Source organism: Myxocyprinus asiaticus, chromosome 19, assembly GCF_019703515.2.
Source record: "Myxocyprinus asiaticus isolate MX2 ecotype Aquarium Trade chromosome 19, UBuf_Myxa_2, whole genome shotgun sequence".
NCBI lineage: Eukaryota > Metazoa > Chordata > Actinopteri > Cypriniformes > Catostomidae > Myxocyprinus > Myxocyprinus asiaticus.
This window is the reverse complement of record NC_059362.1, coordinates 21,652,487-21,668,739: the sequence shown is the minus strand read 5'-3', so window position 1 is coordinate 21,668,739 and position 16,253 is coordinate 21,652,487. Positions and strand designations below refer to the sequence as shown.

The 16,253-nt window shown below is 39.5% G+C and overlaps 1 protein-coding gene across 2 annotated transcripts in view; it reads right to left on the bottom strand.

Annotated features, from left to right (window-relative positions):
* Positions 1 to 951: 951 nt before the first annotated feature.
* Positions 952 to 16,253, bottom strand: part of jag2b (jagged canonical Notch ligand 2b) — a 67,895-nt gene continuing 52,593 nt past the window's right edge. For both annotated transcript variants that reach the window (XM_051645153.1, XM_051645154.1), the window contains 14 exons: positions 15,004 to 15,166; positions 13,462 to 13,626; positions 13,246 to 13,359; positions 12,504 to 12,617; positions 12,297 to 12,410; positions 11,078 to 11,194; positions 10,849 to 10,876; positions 9,935 to 10,020; positions 8,846 to 8,959; positions 7,609 to 7,724; positions 6,815 to 7,066; positions 6,153 to 6,284; positions 4,308 to 4,464; positions 952 to 2,428 (listed from right to left, as the gene is read on the bottom strand). In XM_051645153.1, the coding sequence (XP_051501113.1) occupies positions 1,908 to 2,428; positions 4,308 to 4,464; positions 6,153 to 6,284; positions 6,815 to 7,066; positions 7,609 to 7,724; positions 8,846 to 8,959; positions 9,935 to 10,020; positions 10,849 to 10,876; positions 11,078 to 11,194; positions 12,297 to 12,410; positions 12,504 to 12,617; positions 13,246 to 13,359; positions 13,462 to 13,626; positions 15,004 to 15,166 (2,193 nt within the window). In that variant the 3' untranslated portion in view covers positions 952 to 1,907. The remainder of the gene's footprint in view (positions 2,429 to 4,307; positions 4,465 to 6,152; positions 6,285 to 6,814; positions 7,067 to 7,608; positions 7,725 to 8,845; positions 8,960 to 9,934; positions 10,021 to 10,848; positions 10,877 to 11,077; positions 11,195 to 12,296; positions 12,411 to 12,503; positions 12,618 to 13,245; positions 13,360 to 13,461; positions 13,627 to 15,003; positions 15,167 to 16,253) is intronic.

Below are 16,253 nucleotides of genomic sequence, written 5' to 3'. Positions count from 1 at the left end.
GAGAGAACTGTCATCCATTGGCCAGCCAGCAGTTAGCCGAGAACAGGAGATCTGTTACTATTGGCTGCTTTCTGTCAGTGACATCTTGGCTGGAAGAGTTCCTGTATCGATTCGAAGTCATCCTCACCTCTAGCAATGGAAAGGGTATTTTATTTTATTTTTTTGGTAATATGATATATTATGATATACTAAACACCAGCACACAGTGGTTTTCTTGAGCACATTGTTATAAAATGCTTTAATAAATAGTTTGATTTATTTCTAAGAACAAACATAAATTCCACTAAATGAACCAAATAACATTTTTCAGAGCAATTCTTCTGTACAAAAAATGCTTTTTTTTTTCTCTTAAAGAACAACAAAAACCTCTTCTCAAGCTCCACCCCATTCCCTTCCATAATGGACATTAAACTTTACTTGCTTAATCATCTCTTTTGTTTACTTGATTTTTAACCAATTGTTTTGGAACAGTTTTAAAGGGATAGATCACCCATAAATGAAAATTCTGTTGTCATTAATGTACGTTGTTTCAAACCCATATGACTTTCTTCTGTGGAACACAAAAGGGGATGCTTTTGGGTTTGGGTGAACTAACCCTTTAAACTCTGCATTATCCCACATACGAAAAACTAACGCTGATGAAAGAAATCAAATCATAGCCAGTCATTTCTGAGGTAATCCATTTCTTTGAGTTGGTACCTCAAAAACAAAAGCTTTCCAACAAAATTGTTCCCTTCATGAAGCAGGAGAAAACATTTGGACAGATCTGCGTCTTTACAAGCAACAAGCAGCATCGACCAGCAGACCATAAGCCATGACTTTCTACAGGTTGTATGAAAATGGGTGTGAAAAGGGAATCGGGATCTTCGAGGCGGCGAACACACACACGACACAATACAGCACACAATCTTAAACGTGTCTTGCAACGTGAAAACAAAACCAACAACATAATAGGATGATCACTGCTTATATTTGTGTTCTGACTGTGAGACGCTGTATACATATTACAAAACCTGCCATGTGAACTGGCATAAATAAAAGGAATGGTGTTGTAAAACAAACAATAATAATAATAATAATAATAATAATAAAATCAAAAACAATAATTTCAAACATAATTATAATAATAATAATAAAAAAGTGACTTAAGTTACTAAATTCAAATATACACAGCGAATCCTTTATTATATACACATATTTACAGAATTCTTAATGCAAATACCTTGATGGTGATATGGGAGCTGCTCTTAAGACCAGCCTCTCCCCTTTGTAGTGATCTATCAGGTTTACCATGACGGTAAGACTTAGAAAACCGAGAGGCTTGTCTGAAGGCACTTGAGACTGACTCGAAATACTGCAATCCGTTTTTTAAAGAGCATTCAGCCAATATAACAGAAATGACAGAAAAAACAAGGCCACTTTATAGGCACTCTAGCCCTCCTCATGGACAACGAGCTTGGTAAGGCAGGCGTAGAAGGAGAACAGGTGGAATGGGGCAAAAACAGGGACCCCCAGAGCCAGTGTCCCCCGTTGGATGTCCCCACACATGGTCTGCACCAAAACTGGGCCACTCACAAAAAACAAAAAACAAAACCACAACCATTTTGTAAACAACAAAAAGTCTTTATATGATTTCTCTCTTGTTTTAAGAGTTCTTTAGTCCTGCTTTTTATTCCAGCAGTAATTTTCAAAAACACAAATCGAGGCTTCTCTCTGCCTCCTCATAAAGAAATATAATTTTGCTTCCTCTGTACATAAAAAAACATGAAGGAAAGAAATTGGCCACTTTGCCATTCAGCCTCAAAACATCACGAAGTTGAAAATAAAATTAACAAATGGGGAAAACTCAGTCTTCGTTTCTGAGATGGCATCTGTCTCATCATCCTGCTCTGTCCACTGGCAGAGGCTCATACACAATGCTCCTTGTGCTCTAGGCCGGTGATGGCATTATTGACATTTTTACAGTTGTTGTCTTTGGGGCTGAAGCCTGTCCAGTACGGTGCTTTGAGGGAGGGGCTGCAGCCGTCGCTGCTCTGCGTGGTGCAGATCAGCTCGTTCTTGGTCTGCACTGCAGCCTTAGAGTACTTTTGGATGGGACGCTTGCACCCTTCCGTCCCGCACCACTCTTCCATAAGCTCCAGCTCTTCTTCCTCTATCTCCTCCTCGTCCTCGTCCTCCCCACTGTTGCACGTCCGATCCGGGGAGCCCATGAGCTTAGTGCGCTCGTACTGCGCATCCCGGTTGTCCTTGTGTTGCGGCTGCGACACCGGCCTCAGTGGTTCCCACTGATTGTTGACGCTCTCCTCTGTAGGCACGCGTTCCCGCCTCTCACGCTCTTTTCGCCGCTTACGGGTCCACCACACACAGACGATGATGCAGAAGACCCAGAGCACGCACAGGACGACACACAGCACGGGCACCAGGTAGTCTGTGCGGAAAGAAACTTGAGTCAGACAGACAAAAAAACTTGAACAAAATGAACAAAAGGGATTAGAAAATGTTGTAGGAAGGATTACAGATACTAAAATATATAAATATTTTTTATGATACCATAAAATACTATATAGTAAGATACTATAGTATCGGTGTTTCTGAACACCAACTTGTCTTGGCGATATCACATGGGCAAGAGTGCTGTATGTCCCTCTAACAGCACGGCTGTAATTCGGCCACAGGCAATCACAGCCGTGCTAATATAAGGGACATAGAGCATGACTGCGAATGTAATATTGCTTTTAAACAACAGTTCAACAAACAAGTAAATAAATAAATGAGGAAAATCTAAGGACTGTCACACATACAAAAAAATGTAATAAAAAAAAAATTCCATGTATTTGTACATGGAATTACTTTAAGCTGCGGATCAGGATCTGCCTTGCTAGGTCAAAAGATGCGCACAAACTTTTGTTACTAATTCAAAAACATTACTTTAGAACTAGTAACGACAGCTGTTTCTAGCAATTACTGGAGAAACAAGGATGTGTGTGTGTTTGAGAGAGAGCGAGAGAGCAAACGCTTGAGCGTGTGCAATCACCTGCATCTGTCGCAATTCCCAAGCAGTTATGAAGCTGTTTAACTCTATTCCTCAGCTGTAGTGTAGTGTTAGTCAGCTTGCTGAAGATAATGGAATTTTGGTCAAATACATCTTATTTTCTCTGTGTAAAAATAGCCATCCGAGCAGGGCTCCCAATGCAGAAACTCCGCTATCAGGTAATCACCCTGAGTAAGTGTGATTACTCTGTCTGTTGTGTCTCTCAGCTGTGATAAGCCTTAATGCTGAAGCTGTAAGTTTAACTCTATTTTCTAGATGTAGTGTAGTAGTAATCCGAGCGATCATGGAGTGAGAGACAATGCTGATGGCTTCAAAGACACCGGCTGGCTGACTGACATCACTGACATAACGAACATCAACTCAGCTTGCTCATAACACATAAAAATGGTCTTCTGTCACCACCTGCTGGCTAAAAACTTTAATGTCACAAGAATAAATCAAAAGACACACATCTAGCTGCTTTTAAACATCTGCGCTACTTTGACACTTTAGTTTAGAACGCCACAAACACAAGCGGAGTGATACAAACAGTAACGCGTCACAGTGCTGATGGTGTGAGCTATCAGCACTCTTGGAACGCCTCTGGTTCAATTAGATTCGGGGACCAGAACTAACTTTTTTTATAAATATATATATAGTGTACACACACACACACACACACACACACACACACCTTATAGACTTGCCATTGTCTATGATGTCATTAATATTAATTAAACAACAATATAAACAAGAAAAAGAGAAGAAAACTTTTTTTTTTACTTCCTTATTCCAGACTGTTTATGACCGAAAATCTATTGAAAAGCTATAAGCAAAATTTAATTAAGTTAGAACTACTTAAGGGCTATATGCAATTGATTTTAATTTGTTACTATTTATATTAATATTTAATTTTTTTTAAAATAAAAGAGAATCGTAAAATACCACTGGTATTGGTATGGACCACTGAAATATTAAAAGCATTTCTTTTGCTTACAAATATTTAAGTTACTGCGATTATTAAAATTTTTGTCCCAGCATTCTCTTTAATAGTGTGCTGTGACAGATGACTGATGGAGAAGTTAAATCCTACTACACAGGTTTATGGCCTCCTGCCTACAACTGCTGGGTCCACTGAGGCTCTCAGAACCCTCCCTCCTGTGACTTACAAAGACATTTAAAGCTGCACTAATTGGTGGAGATGGGGAAGTGACACTCGGTCGGGGGATGAAGGCTGGCTTTAGCCTTGAGGCCAGTTGGCCCTTGCTCTACTCACCCACTGGCTGGGACATGACCGGCATCTCCACTTTGACCTCGATGACGGAAAGCATGACAGTGCTGTTGTGTCGTTTAGACAGCGTGCTGACGATGGTACTAGCTGCCTCCTGGATTTGACTGTGCTCAGGCTGCTGTCCTTCATCCTGTTGGAATGACTGCAGGACAAACAATGGGAGATTAAATGTGTGAGATTGTTATATTATTATCCTATCATCTCATTGATTCCTACAGAATGCAGTTTTTTTTAATCAGACTGATTCAAACCCTTGAGTTCATTAAAAGAACAAGCTCATATTAAGTCATTTTGTTGTGAATCGGACTACAGTAGTCACACTGTATATTTTTGAGTGCAGCAAGTGCAAGCTCACAACTCGTGTAAAACTATTTATTTTGCTGTGGCTCTGTATTGCCACAACTGCATAGCAGTACAGGAAATGCTGTACAAGCTTAAGCATGTAGATTGAATAAATAAAAAAAAGTACATTTTATTGTGAAGATGATTGTAGAAGCACAAAATCATCCGCAAAGTAACAAACCACCTACAAAGAACAGTATGCAATTATTCACCAACTACAGTTTTGGAGACTTCAAAGCAATCTACTGTATGATGAAATATCAGTAAAGGAACTAACAGTGAGAGCAATCTTCATCAAAAATAAAGGTTGATCGTGCATCGCCTCAACCCACATCTCAATTATTTTAGCTCTACTCTGCATTCAACATGCAAAAACCTGCAGCTATTCAAAGTTCCTGCCTACAGGTTCCATTTGAATGAGTCAGGACTGGCATTTAAACACAGTTTAAACATGAACGCAGTGACATGTTAGAACACTGCGGGGATTTAGACTAATCTGACCAAGTATTAAGGATGCATTTGTAGGTAACCACTATTTATAAGTAACTTCCATGAGCCAGAATGTTTTATTGAATGCAGGATTGGATACAACTTCAAATAACACAAAACTTACCTGGTAGCACAAAGATATACAATTTCGTTAAAGCTGAAGTTTGTCATTACTGCACCACCAGCGTCACCAAACGGAATAGCAAAAATCATGACTGTTCTCGAATAAGTTTCCTTTTACACCACCCTTTGTTTACCATTGGGGGGGGAAACAGATAGTCCTGCCCCAAACTCATGCCATTGTTTGAGCCTATGTTGCTGTGTCAGGAAGCTCAAACAAATACAGCAATGTTGTGACAGCAGCAGATAAATCAACCAAGAAATTGCTAACTTGAACAGTTGAATCTGCATATTAAGCCGGGATACCAGAAAGTATTTTAACATCCGAAAGACTACACACTTTAGTGTTTTAAGTGGGATTTGTGATACGAGATGGTTCTAATTCTGAGGCTTATTTGGGTGTGCAAGCTTTCTTTATCAGTCTAAAGCTAAAGTGTACATCCTAATGCTTTTTGTAAGATGTGCTGGAGCCGGTTCCAGTGCTCTCTCTATGCGTGTGGGTGGAGGGAATGCTGCAATGCAGTACGGCCTGTTGCTGGTCAGTCAACTGAATCTCATTACAACATAATGGCCTGATTTGAAGAGGGGGCCGGTTGGCATTGCTCTAGGCATCCGGGCATTTCAAGGAACCATGCTCAACTCGGTGAGGAAATCAAATTTGCATCCATTAACAGATTTGTGCAATGAGTATCCAGGACTCATGTGGTTCTGACTTTCTATTACACTGATAATAGATCTTAGGGGCCACAAACACTGCTGTGTGCAGCATACAACCATCTGGAGGATTCATGAATATAAAATATGTGAGGACAGAAAGCTCTCCCAAGGTGAGCTACGTGGATAATGTACAAAATGAGAATCTTCAAAATGTGTACTTACAATGGCCACCTCTACTGCATCCTTGTTTTTGTAGGAGAGATCGCAAAGAACCAACAGTTTGTGCTCTTTTGCCAGGCTACGCGTGGAGGGCATATACCGCAGCTCTGCACAGACGTTCTCCACTGTTGTTCCCTAGAAGGCACACAATGTGTTTACAGAAGAATCTTCTCTAGAAGAACAGAACTATTCTGGAATTTAATGTGATTAATTTAAGAGGGGGATAAAATACATCAACTGCTTATCATGGAAGGTTCAGTTATCGCAGTTTCCATATGAATTCTTACAAAGAAAGAGTACCTTGGTAATACCATGTTTCCATGTGTTTTTAGACAAATAACATGGCTTTTTGGGCATAAGACCATGGTAATACCAAAGTACTTTGATATTACCATGGATTTTTGGACCTTGTACCCTGGTATTACCATGTTTGTTTTTGGACATGGTGCTCTGGTAATCCAATGTCTTTGAACATATACCATGTTTTTAAGCATAGTACTTTTTTGGACATAAGAGTATAACATTAATTTCTGAACATAGACAATGGCAATACCATGTTATTAACATCTGAAAGCATTGCTGTACCATGGTACCATCACAAATGCTTTTTGTAAGGGAAGAGAACACTAATGTAGCAGAGGGTGTAGTCAAACCTGAATACTTACAGAGGGTAGTTTGTCCCTGTTGAATATAAGTGTGATGCGAGCACAGGTTTTATCCAGATAGACTGTGTTGGGCTCACATTTGGTTTGTAGGGTTGGGGCAGCTTCAGGACTGGAGCAGAAACCCCACTGCTGACAAGGGGGAGAGAGGCAGGTCAGGAAGTTATGCTCTTGGCATTCATGACCTCCTGGGCAGTAGTGAAGCTCTCGCCCTGGCGCCCCTGGCAACAGACATGGCCGCCGCCCACACACCACCTGAAAGACGGGGCAAAGGTCTCATGAACACACTAACATACATACATACATACATATGAGTTGGGCGTGAATGCCGAGGTGGGTGGTGTGAAGCCTCCACACACGCTGTCTCCGCGGTAACGCGCTCAACAAGCTACATGATGAGATGCGCGGGTTGACTGTCTCAGACGCGGAGGCAACTGAGATAAGTCCTCCGCCACCTGGATTGAGGCGGGTCACTACGCCACCACGAAGACTTAGAGCACATTGGGAATTGGGCATTCCAAATTGGGAGGAAAAAGGGGGGAATTTTTTTTTTTATATAAATTATAAAATAAAAAAATAAACAGCATTAAGCTAATTCTTTTAGAATTATTATGCATTTTATTAGTATATCTTATGACCTTATTTTGCTTAAAAGCATATTGCACTATACACATTTACTAGTGATGCATATAATTTCAGGAAAATAAATATGGTGATTGTGGATTTGTAAAGTAAATCAATAAAATACATAATATAGAAAAGAAGGTTTCATGTTTTTTGCATCTCCAGTCACTTACCTTGGTGCAGTCCACTTTTCCGTTGACACATTGACAAGTGTTGCATTCTTCCTCCCAGCGGCTGCCATGCGGGAACTGAAGTCCTGCATAGTGACAAGTCTTCCCGATGCCAATGACTGTGGCACAACACAAACACAACACAAACACTGTAAGACCAGTGGCAATTCTAATTTAATACCAGATCCTTTTCCTGTCTGGAATGAATGATCCCAGGTCAGTGCTCCAACACAGGTGCCGCGTGCCTTTCACTTCTTTCACTTACCCTTATGTTGGTCCAAACTTAAATTACTTTTATTCTACCGTAAAACACAAAATTAGATGTTAGGTAGAATGTCAGGCTCAATCAATGTTACATTGCATATTTTGTGCACATAATGAAAGTAAATGGTGACTGAAGCTGTCAGTCCCTAACATTCTACCTAACATCTTTTGCATTCCACAAAAGAAAGCCATTCGGGTTTGAAACAACAACTGGGTGAGCGAATGATGACAGACTGTTCAGTTTTGTGAAAGTTTATTTGAATAAATGATCCTCGAAGGGATAGTTCACCCAAAAATGAAAATTCTCTCATCATTTACTCACCCTCATGCCATCCCAGATGTGTATGACTTTCTTCTGCTGAACACATACTAAGATTTTTAGAAGAATTTCTCAGCTCCATACAATTAAAGTGAATGGGTGCAGAAACTTTGATGCTCCAAAAACACAAAGGCAGCATAAAAGTAATCCATAATAGACCAGTGGTTAAATCCATGTCTTCACAAGCAATATGATAGGTGTAGGTGAGAAACATTAATATTAAAATCCTTTTTTACTACAAATCTCCACTCTCATATTCTTCTTTTGCTTTTGGTGATTCACATTTTTCGTGCATATATCGCCACCTACTGGGCAGGGAGGAGAATGTATTGTAAAAAAGGACTTAAATATTGAGCTGTTTCTCACCCACACCTATCATATCGCTTCTGAAAATATGGGTTTAAGCACTGGAGTCATATGGATTACTTTTATACTGCTTTTATATGCTTTTTGGACCTTCAGATTTCGGGCTACCATTCACTTGCATTGAAAGGACCAACAGAGCTAAAACATTCTTCTAGAAATCTTAATTTGTGTTCAGCAGAAGAAAGAAAGTCATAAACATCTGGGATGGCATGAGGGTGAGTAAATGATAAGATAATTTAAAGTTTTGGGTGAACTATCCCTTTAAAGATTAAACAATGATGGATTTCTTACAGTCTTGACATCGAGGTCCAGTGCGACCAAGTGGGCAGACACAGCGGAAGCCATTGATCTCATCTACACAGGTGGCACCGTAGGCACAGGGTGATGACTGGCACTCATCAATGTCTGGTGAAGCAAAGAGAACATAAATTTGCATCAATACTAGGGATGTGCAAAACTACATATTTTCAAAATCAATTAGCCAATGGGTTGCCTGTACGACTAGTCGAATAATCGGTCATAAGAAAGCTCTATATAATTAGGCTACTTTCAGGTTCATTTTATCCAAATCAGATGCATTTCTCAATGGGCATTTACATAAGATGCATTTTTGCATACAAAACAAACTTGACAGTGTACAACTGATTATACAGTATGCAGAGATCTTAAGGCACGTTTTTAAAAGTTTTACTTCTTTTTGCTTGAGATGCCATCTTAAAAACACAACGCTCCTGAAAGGATACTCAAAAGCCAGTGCGAGGGCAAAGCCGCCCATCTGAATATACAAGGCTGTAGCAGCTGTGCTTTTAAGTGAAAGAATTTAAAGACTCAACTTTTCCAAGAGGATTATACTACGCAAACAGTCTAATAGCTAAAGCACAGCACATGGTTAGCATGCCAAGTACAACACTATTGCTATGTACAGCAAACAAATGAAATGAGACTAGTCAACCTCAATAACAGACTAGTCGAATATTGGATGACTAGTCGACCATCGTGACCCATTCCTAATCAATACAGCAATTGACTAAGGAGAATACCAAATTGTTGAGAAAGTGAAAACTGTGATTTGAAATCAATATACATTTCAGCTGTTTGAGTATTGACTGTGTTCCCATGGTTGCACCTCAGTAAATGAGGCTGGGGAAATGCATGGAATCCTTAAAGACCATTTTCTATATCAGGGCCATCAATGGACACAAGAGACAAGGAGAGGGGTAAGGAATTTTTCCACTGGTTGAATAACTTATCTCCTCTGTCCGTTTGTGGGTGCGGGCTAACCTTTGACCACAGTAGAGGTCAAAGGGCACAGGATGCTCAGTAATCCACCGCCACCTTTTTCTATACATGCTCTATTCTTTTCTCCTCTGAGATACTCACTAATACGGCAGTCGGGTCCGGCGAAACCAGGGGCGCATTCACAGCGGAACCAGTTCACCCCATCCACACAGATTCCACCATTGTAACTGCAGGGAAAGACGCAAGGACAATGAGGTTATTAGTTGCAAAAGACACCATCGCCCCTGTGATTGAGATAATACTGCCAATCTACACGTTTGAAAGAGGAAAAGGAAAAAGGGGGTAAGGAATGACACAAAACCAGGACAGGGAGGGAAAAAGAGTGGAAGATACAGCGAAGGAGGATGCAAGAGGTTTAAAAGGGCTTCATTCCATTTATCAATACCAAAACCTTTCAGATGCAAATCCCCCTGCTGCCTCCATGCTGGGATGCCCTCCTACTTCCCCACCCCCTACTCCCGCCCCCCCTTCACAAATCCTTTGCTCCCAGGTCAGCGATGAAAAAAGGCAAGAGGACAGAGACCGCTGGAAGAAAAAGAGCCTGTCCATCCCCTCCTCCCCTCACCGCTGGGGGTGCTCTTTTAAGGCCATCGGCTCTTTTGTGGTCCCCATTAAAACCAGCCCGGGGTCTCCTGAGCTGTCGGATTTAGGGGTGATTTAGGGACATCTTCTCCTGTCTTTACAACCAACGTACCCCCCACAACCCCTCCCACCCACCCGCCTTCTCCTCAGTGTATCCGCTCGCAGAGAATGGGGGTTAGTGGGGTGGTGCGGGCCAGGAACAACAGGGTGGAATTAGGCAGAAAGCCATGTTCGAAGGGTTATTCCTAGCTGTCTATGATGTACAGGGAAGGGGAGGGGAGGGGAGGGTCGGCACAGACAGGGGAGACAACAGATAAAAAATAAATAAAAAAAATACCCACTGACAGCCCTGTGCTGCATTGAGTAAATAAGGGGGGGGGGGGGCAACTGCAGAGCTGCATAGTCTTGCTTACCAGGGGTGAGGGTTGCAGTCATTGGTGTCTGTGAGGAATAACAAGATACAAAAATAAAAAATAAAAACAAGAGAGAGAGAGAGAGAGAGAGAGAGAGATGTGTCAGTCAATGAGACACTTGCATATTGATTGTATGTAATCTAACCCTTTTGTGGATGATGTTGTTTGCCTTTCAGTGGTATGCAGACATGCACTGGCAACTGAAATGTGAATGGGGGAATTCACTCACTCTGAGCGCAGGTGGGCCCCTCCCAGCCGTCTTTACAGATGCAGGTGAACGTGTCACCACCACCCACACACGTTCCTCCGTTCAGGCAGGGGCTAGATGCGCATGTGCTGTTCTTTGCTGAAGAAGAGAAACGAAAAGAGGGATATGTTAAGTTAGGCATTCTGTAAACAAAATGACAAATTTTAATGATCAAAAGGTGCGGTCACAATTAGGGATGTGCACGAGTAATTGATTAATCGAGTACTTGTTCAGGTTTAAATATTCAACTAGTAAAAACATCTACTCGAATAATGCAATTAGATTTTCCTGTGTGTCTTTGCCTGCCATGGGCAACATTGAAATTGCTTCTCTCACCTAAATCTTGCTGTTAGTTCTCCCAAATAGAAAATTCTGTCATTACTTAAAATGACTGTATAACTTCAGAAGACTTGGAATGTATCTTTCTATGTGCTTGTTGTTTATGCATAGTGCAATTTTTTTTTTTTTTTTATAAGAAAAACAGGTTCAAAAGTTGAAGGTTGAACTTCAATTCTAAATTTCAAATAATCAATTACTCATTTTTGTGTGAGTACTCAACTACAAAATTAATCTGAATGCTCATCCCTAGTCACGAAAGGCTTTAAGCATGCAAAAAACGTTGGCAACAGGATATGATGTCACATTCTGTTTTTAATAAATAATACAAAATCACAAATAATAAAACATTCAAAACATTACAATTTACCATCTACTCCACTTTCCCACAATACTGGAAACCACTGAAAATTTGTACTCTTTGTATTGAGCTAAGAGGTCCATCTGTGTCATTAAGATCCTCTTTTGGTCAAATGTGTGTTCATGAATTTGCAGGCCAGATTTCACTAAACTTGAACTAAGCAGTGAAACATAACATACTGTATGCTGTCAAAGATTAAACTCCTTTGCATGTGCTTGCCTTTCTTTTGCTTTCGCATGCGTATGAATGGAAGTGAATGGAGCAAAATCCTAGTGTACACTCAAAAAATATTTTTGCCTATTTTTCTTATTTACGCTATTCAATTTCATTAAAAAATTCCATTAAATTTAATTGTATAATATTTAACACAATTAAATGAATAAAACCTTTCATTTTATTTAATAAAGATTACTCAATTCAATTTGATGGAATTTTGATATGAAATTGAAATGTGTAACTCTCAAAATAATTGTTTAAAGTGTACCTGGACAGAGGTCAACTCACCTGTGTTGCATGCGCTTCCTCCCCATCCAGGTGGGCAGGCACAAAGGAAACTGTCTCCATGGTCATAGCAAGTCCCTCCATTACTGCAAGTGCTTGCATCACATTGACTTTCACCTATACACACATAATAATTCATTTATTATAATAAATCAATTCTTAGCAGTCAGTTCACATAGCTAGACTACATAATAAGAAAAAAGTACTCACGAGAATGACAGGTCTTGCCTTTCCAGCCATTGGCACATTCACAGTAAAAGTCGTTGACTAGGTCGACACAATGGCCGCCATTCTTACAAGGGCTTCGACTACACTCATTCACATCTGACCACAGAAATAAAAGCAAGAAAGGTAAGATACAGAGCAGGTCCAAAATTAACACTCGCTACTAGTAAAATCAAATAAAATGAAAGTTGGCTGGTAACCTCATCAAGATCTGCAACATAATACATGGTTTTAATTGAATTGTAAAAATGTCAGAATGATGACATGATTAAAATGAAACCGTTTACTAAAGAAAACATTTAGCTTCGTCTAACCATTTTTACTTCACTGGAAAATTTGCCATCAGAAGTTTATCTAGGAAACCAGAGGTTTACTCCAGAACTTCTCTGGCGACACATATGTGGAATATTTCTCGCAGTAAGCCACAGAAACTTAAATATGAGGAACAAAATCACGATGTGTTCAAGTTTTGTGAGCAGCTAATATTTCCATTCTCAAAGGGAAAAATAATAAAATCAAATAAAAATAAAACATTTATAAACACATGCAAATAATAATATGTAATAAATAAATAAGATTTTTTATAAAAAATAATGCAAAATATAGTTTTAAGACCAATAATTATGGCTGGTACGTTTTCTCAATGTGGCAAAATTTAACATTTGAACCCTGACACTGAGTTTAGAGAAGGTCAAGAGGATGAGAAGGATGAAGATAAGACACTCACTGAGGTCGCAAAGGTCACCCTCCCAGCCGTCCGGACAAAAGCACTGGAAAGATCTAACCCCATCAATGCAGGTACCTCCATTGCGACATGGACTGCTCACACAGTCATTAACATCTGCAAGGTAAGGATAACGTAAATAAGGGAAGAAATGAATGAACAGGGAGGAATGGAGTAACAGGGATATTATAAAGGGCGAAAACAAGTGAAGAGGCTCACTCTCGTGGCAGTAGGTTCCGGTGAAGCCGGGCTCACAGGAGCAGGTGAAGTTGCCACCTGGCTGGCTGATACAGCGCCCATGAGGACCACACACATTAGAGCTGATGTGTCTCACACCCCCGTCTGAGCTGTTACTCGCCACAGCAATTGTACAGCTGTCAATCACTGAGAGAGAGAAAAGAACAGAAGCAGGAATAAGATCAGATGGCTGTTCCTGTGAAATCTCTAAGCAAAGGTTTTATAAGCATCTATGTTACCATATATTTAGCTAAAATGTGAAAATATACATAGGGTTTAGGGATGGGTCACAATGGTCGACTAGCTGTCGAGTCGTCCAACAACCTAGACTATTACTGATAAGTGAGGTTTAAAAAATTACTATTATTATTATTTTAAATTAGGGATATTAACAAAAAACTATTGGTCAATACTGATATTTTGCTACTTACATTATTTTGTCATCAGATAACTCTTTTGCTCAGAAATTATGTTTTAAAAATGTACAAAGAGGTACAAAAGCTTTTTATTGTTCTAAAAAAAAAAATCATCTCCACTGAACATGGATTGGATCTGTTGAACAAATGACAGGCCAAAATGTTAAAGAGAACCACAATGAAAGATAAATAGAAGATAAAAAAAAAAAAGAAAATATTGAAAAATAACTAAATATCAAAGCATAATGATTGATGTGAAAAAATATTATTTTGTACTTCTGTTTTTGCAGTACAAAACAACAGAACTCACGTTTAACATGTTTGTACTGTATATAGTAGAACATTACAAATTAATACTCTACATATGCTGGGCAATGTCAACTACGTCATGGAAAAATAAAAAGTTATTAAAGGAACAAAATGCCCTTTTAAGTTTTGTGGTATAATGGATAATGTGATACACACCGCTAGAGGGCGCTGCTTGCTTACACAATGCTGACTGAATCGCTAAATGCAGTCTATTTTTAAGCTTTCAAGGTTAGTAATCGCACAATTTAATCTCAACTCAATCAATCGTGTAGCCTTAATGGATACCAGACCAATGTCTAAGAAATCAAAGTTTGCTGGTTTCAAACCGTTTTGGATGGTTTAACCTCATGTGTAGGTAAGTGGCGCTTTCACAACTGTCACAGCTGTCTGTAACGATGGTTTTCCTCATTGTTTCCTCAATGTTGGAACAAGATTGATTAAAAATTAAATATTACATGTTCTTGGGAGTGCCAACCCATCTACATTCTGTGGCTATAATTATTTCTGGATTGTGCATTTGAATTCACAGAGTTTTTACAAAGTGTGCTGATAATTAATTTTAAATGAACCATTGATTTTTCATATCAGTGTTTTCATGCTTAAAACCGATTTACCGATGTTTTAATTGGTCAATAGTTGGTCTATAAATATTGGCTGCCGATATATTGCTGCATCCCTAGTTTTGATCATTTTTTTGAGTCATACAACCCAATGACTAGTCGATTTTGAAAGTATATAGCCCTCAAAAGTCGAAAACTTTTGCATATCTTTGTTGGTGAACAAACAGAAAGAGTAATACCTTGGCAAGGGGTTGTTTTGCAGTGGTCCTTGCGGTTTTCACAGGTTTTGCCCTCGTAGTCTTCAGAACAGGCGCAGTAGAAATCACCCGGCAAGCTGTAGCATGATGCCTTATTCTGACAGGGGTTTGGCTCACAGGGGTTCGGGTGAGAGCTGCTCTCCACCTTCAAACAGGAAAAAATAACAGGAGAGGGATATTGAGTTAGCAAATGAATTAGGCTTTGATTTATTCAAGATCTAAGGTTTTTAAGTCCAATCCTCTTAAACAATAGAGATAAAACACAGTCAGGTAAGCTGTGGAAGGCTCCCAATAAGCCTACAGCTAAAGGAGACCGCACCATTATACTCACACAAGAGACCAATCAAAACAAACTGTGCGGCTAAATTTAGCCACCTTCCTCTCTTACTGAGGATATTCAACTGGGACGAGGAACACTTTTGCACATCTAGTTTTTCCGACTTGACTTGGCCTTGTTCTGGTAAATATTTTTAAAAATCAATCTTTCAGTCTAAAATGCATGCCGCTAAAGCATGTAGTTTTTTTATGTTAAAATACTTTCTCCTATTCCAGCTTAATATGCAGAGACAACTAAAAGTAAGTCAGGTAAACACTATGGCGCTTTTAAAACATCTCTGTTTGTTTTTAGCATCTTCACACAGCAACACTGGCTCAACCAGTGGCATGAGTTTGGGGTGGGACTATCTGTTCGACCAGTGGCAGAAGCGGGCAGTGTTTGGGAAACCTGCTTGAAAACAGTCACTATTTTATAAATTTCATTTCATACAGCTAGCGGTGCAAAAATTACACAATATAAAGAGGCAACTCTCACTAAAAAAAACATGTTTGCATAAATTAAATGTCCACAAATTAAAATTTGCATTTGCTAGTTCCCATTTTTCCCACAAAAAAATTTCAACTTCTCTAAAGTACACATCATGCCAGCTGCCATGTAAAGTGTTAGCTCGGACTATAACACTACCCTCCCTAGATCTAAGTATGCCTAAGTCACTGAATTTATTTTATTAAGGATATACATTGTATATACTGGAAGGGCTGCACTGAGCACTTATTCACAAGCAGTCAAACCAGACTGCATAAAGACAAGCTACATTAAAACTGCTAGAGCAGACAGATGTAAGAGATAATCATCCATCTGTACTAGACCAGTAGAAACAAACACTGAAAATGTGGGATTCAAAATCTAATTTAAACCTGGAAAATCAAATCATCGGAAAGTTTTAGGATTTTGA